The sequence below is a fragment of the Silene latifolia genome, chromosome 11 (assembly GCF_048544455.1).
Source record: "Silene latifolia isolate original U9 population chromosome 11, ASM4854445v1, whole genome shotgun sequence".
Classification (NCBI taxonomy): Eukaryota; Viridiplantae; Streptophyta; class Magnoliopsida; order Caryophyllales; family Caryophyllaceae; genus Silene; species Silene latifolia.
This window is the reverse complement of record NC_133536.1, coordinates 168416844-168420871: the sequence shown is the minus strand read 5'-3', so window position 1 is coordinate 168420871 and position 4028 is coordinate 168416844. Positions and strand designations below refer to the sequence as shown.

Below are 4028 nucleotides of genomic sequence, written 5' to 3'. Positions count from 1 at the left end.
AAAATAAGGAAAAATTAACATTCATTGTTTTAAAATTACTTGTGAAAACATGTTTAACAAGTTTTAACATTTATATAATGATCTCCCACTATATTATATAAATGATTCCAAGACCCAAATATTAAACAAAAATGAGCATCGCTTGGGCGAAACATCCCATAATCGTGTAAATTCGATAAGTCAATGGTTGACTAATTCTACCTCTAGAACTCTTGGTTGACGAATTTCCTTTAATCCATCTACTAGCTCCGGAATACAAGACCGTCTTATACCCCGTTGAGTCCAACCAACTTTGGCATGTGATAATCGTTTACCACCCTACTTACCCAAGGTAAAAAGAAAACACCCCGCTTGGGCGAGCGTGACTCTAATGAACAAGGGATTCATAGGTGTTACTAATTGGTAAGGCTAATCTCAATTTTAGTTATGTGAGAGATCTTGTCAATTTAGTCATAAATTCCCTATAAGTGAACTAAGTCGGTGAATGTAAATGACGTGAATTGACAACCGCGAAAATAAAATGCATGTGAATGGCGATTTTGGCATGCGCGGAAAAATAAAAGCAAGCAAGCATATGAAAAATCCCAGTATGGCCTCCTAGTTAATAAAAACTAGACTATTACATATCGGTAACCAACTCCTTGGTCCCTTGCCTCTTCATTCCAAAAGTGGCTTCTTCTTGTGGGATTTGGAACACCTTCCAAAAATAAACTCCGTCTTGATGTAAATAAGTCTTTTGGAAGCGCCGGTAAGAATTAACTATTACAATTAAATTACATAGCTATTCCTATTATACATTAATTAATAAAATAAATAAAACTATTAATTAATTACAAACCGACGATATGAGATCGTATTTAATTACAAATAAATCGCTATTCTCATTCATTTCGGGTAATAACGATTAAAATAAACTAGGTCATACTAGGTACAACAAAATAAATATTTTAAATAAATGACAATCATTCATTCAACTTAAATAAATATGCTTAAAATGCTTTAAAATGATGCTAAAATGGTGCCAAAATCGCCCTATCTAACAATTGTTGGTATCCATCTCGGTTTTGTGGATCTAATCGATTTTTAACTTGTAAAAATCAATAATCAACTCTTAAATCTCATTTAAGTCCAAACTAATTATCCAAACTGTTTCGAACCTCAAAAATTAGTCCTCACTAATTTGATGATGAATAATTAGTTTGATTTGGTGATATTTACTAATTTAATCGGTAAATTCATAACTTTTAAATAATAAATCCAAAATAATTGAAAATATTACCAAAAATTGAAACAAAATATTTTGAGTATTCTGGAACACTACCAAGAACACCAAAATGTCAGAAAAAATGCCCAAAAATTCGGATAAAATTTTATGAAGAAAAAGATCGATATTTATCGGTTTTTAACCACTAAACCCAATAAATATCAAAACAAGGTGAAATCACATTTTAAATTTCACTTTTAACTTTTAAAACATTTTTTTTAGGAGAAAACCCGAAGGCATCAATCTATTAATAATTGATCAAAAGAAGCAGCAATTTTCGCAGACGGTGGTAAACCATCCTCCCACACTACTCTACCAACCGTACGCGAATTACAATGAGCTAAAGCGTGTGCTACACAGTTATTAACACGACTAACATGTAACCAACAAACAGAAATGAAATTAGAACTAAGTGTCACAATATCATCAATAATCAGTGAGAAAAGACTCCTCCCATAGCTTTGCTTCTGAATTGCTTCAATCACTTGCAAGCAATCGCTCTCCACTTCTAGCTTTTGGATTCCTCTTCGAGCAGCTTCCTCCAACCCATCTAGCACCGCAACCGCCTCAGCTATATGAGCTTCCCAAACCTGTTCCCGAGCAATAGACATACCCCATAACACCTCCCCTCGACTTCCTCGGCACACAATCCCCGTGTCAACGCCCTCACCTTCTTTGACTCCCGCTTCAACATTGATCTTTACATATCCTTCCCTCGCATCCCTCCACCCCTCGGTTCTGTCCCCTTCATCCCAAGCGGATGACCCTTTGCTCCTCACCCCTCCACACTCCCCAGCTCCCTCCCTAACAACATCCCTCACCCTATTCGCCACCACACCCGGCTCCACCTCCCCATTGTCAAAACTAACCTTATTTAGATGTTCCCAAATGGCCCAACAACCCACCATAAACTTAAAACAATCCTCATGACTCATATCGTTCCAACAAGCTTCCACCCATTTTCTTATGTCCGAACCTCTCGCCTCCGACACATCCCCCATCTCCAACTCATCCCGGACCCAAGTAGCCACCCCGCAGTCCCTGAAAAGATGGATACTAGACTCAAAAGTAGAATGACAGAAAGGACATAAAGAGTACTCACCTCCTATCCGGGCTGTGATGTTTGCCCGTGTTGCCAAAGCTTCACTACACATTTGCCAGAAGAAGAGCTTCACGCGGGGCCAAACCGATACTTTCCAGAGCCAATTCCAGAGCCATTTATCACTTGCCCAATTCGACGCACCCTCCATATCCCCTACCTCTCCTATGAGCATCTTATAGGCACTCCGCACCGTGTAAAGCCCATCTTTCTCCCGTCCCCAATACCACAAGTCCCTCGGCCTGTTCGAACTAATACGGATGTTTCGAACCCGTTTCCATTCAAAAGGAAGAAGAAGGAGCTCTAACTTTTCCTCATCTCAACCCCTGCCATTCGTGTTCAACAAAGCAGCCACTAATATCCCTTTGTTTCCTGGTGCACATGGCGAGATACTGCGACCCGTTTGGGTATTTGGTATCCATGCGTGTCCCCAAACCTTTGTATCATTCTCATCTCCAATACGCCGTCGCATGCCATTCTCAAGAACAATTCGAGCTTCGAGTATACTTTGCCACGTATAACTCGGGTTATGTCCCAAGGAGGCCATCATAAAATCACTATCGGGAAAGTACTTAGCTTTCATAAGGCAAGTCCACAGGCTAGTTGGATTAGTAGCCAATCTTCAAGCTTGATTTTCTAGTAAGGCGAAGTTAAACATACGAAAGTCGCGAAAACCCAGACCCCCTACCCCCTTCGGATGAGCCAACTTATTCCAAGCCACCCAATATATCCCTCGCTTATTCTCCTCGTGTCCCCAACAAAATTTCGATACAATCGACCGCAACTCATCACAAAAGTTCGCAGGAATTTTAAACACGCTCATCACATAGGTAGGGAGTGAATTGGCAACAACCTTTATGAGAATCTCTTTACCAACCCTAGACAAAATTTTCCCGCGCCACCCTTGTAATTTTTTGCAAAGTTTATCACGGATAATATCCGTAATCACTTTTTTCGACCGACCTATCACCGTGGGTAACCCCAAATAGCGAGCATGTTCCTCCACTTTGACAACCCCCAATCGTTCCGCAACTTTACTCCTGCGACCCATATCGACACCTTTACTGAATGATACGGTAGTTTTATCCAGGCTCACAAGTTTCCCCGAAGCCCCCTCATATCGACACAGAATATCGTTAATCACATCCGCCTCAGCTAAATTCGCTTTCAAGAAGAAGATGATATCATCGGCAAAGAGGAGATGAGAGATAGTGGATGCCGAGGGAGCCACTCGTATACCATGGAGCACATCATTCTCAACCTCCTTCCGTAGTAAACTAGATAAAACTTCCGCACATAAAAGAAAGAGATACGGGGATAACGGGTCGCCTTGGCGTAAACCTCTACTCGGCTGAAACTCCACTGAAGGGTGAGTCATTGATCAAAACCAAAAATGTCACCGTGGAAACGCAATCCATAACCCGATTTATCCACTGCGTGTCAAAACCCATCCGCGTTAGAACACGCCTCAAAAACCCTCACTCCACCCTATCATATGCCTTAGCCATATCAAGCTTGATCGCCATGTATCCCTCCGTCTGTCTATTATTCTTCATATGATGGAAAAGCTCAAAAGCAATCAAAATATTATCGGAAATCAACCGACCCGGTGTAAAAACGCTTTGGTTCTCCGAGATAATGTCCCCGAGGAAGATCTTCAGACGG

General features: G+C 40.8%; 1 protein-coding gene across 1 annotated transcript; it reads right to left on the bottom strand.

The window, feature by feature from the left end:
- Positions 1 to 1503: 1503 nt before the first annotated feature.
- Positions 1504 to 2538, bottom strand: LOC141614334 (uncharacterized). The gene has a single exon (XM_074433089.1). The coding sequence runs from the start codon at positions 2536 to 2538 to the stop codon at positions 1504 to 1506; it is 1035 nt and encodes a 344-aa protein (XP_074289190.1).
- Positions 2539 to 4028: the final 1490 nt, after the last annotated feature.

Excerpts from the sequence above, each read along its gene's own strand:
- LOC141614334 (XM_074433089.1), bottom strand. The coding sequence starts at position 2,538 with ATGCTCATAGGAGAGGTAGGGGATATGGAGGGTGCGTCGAATTGGGCA.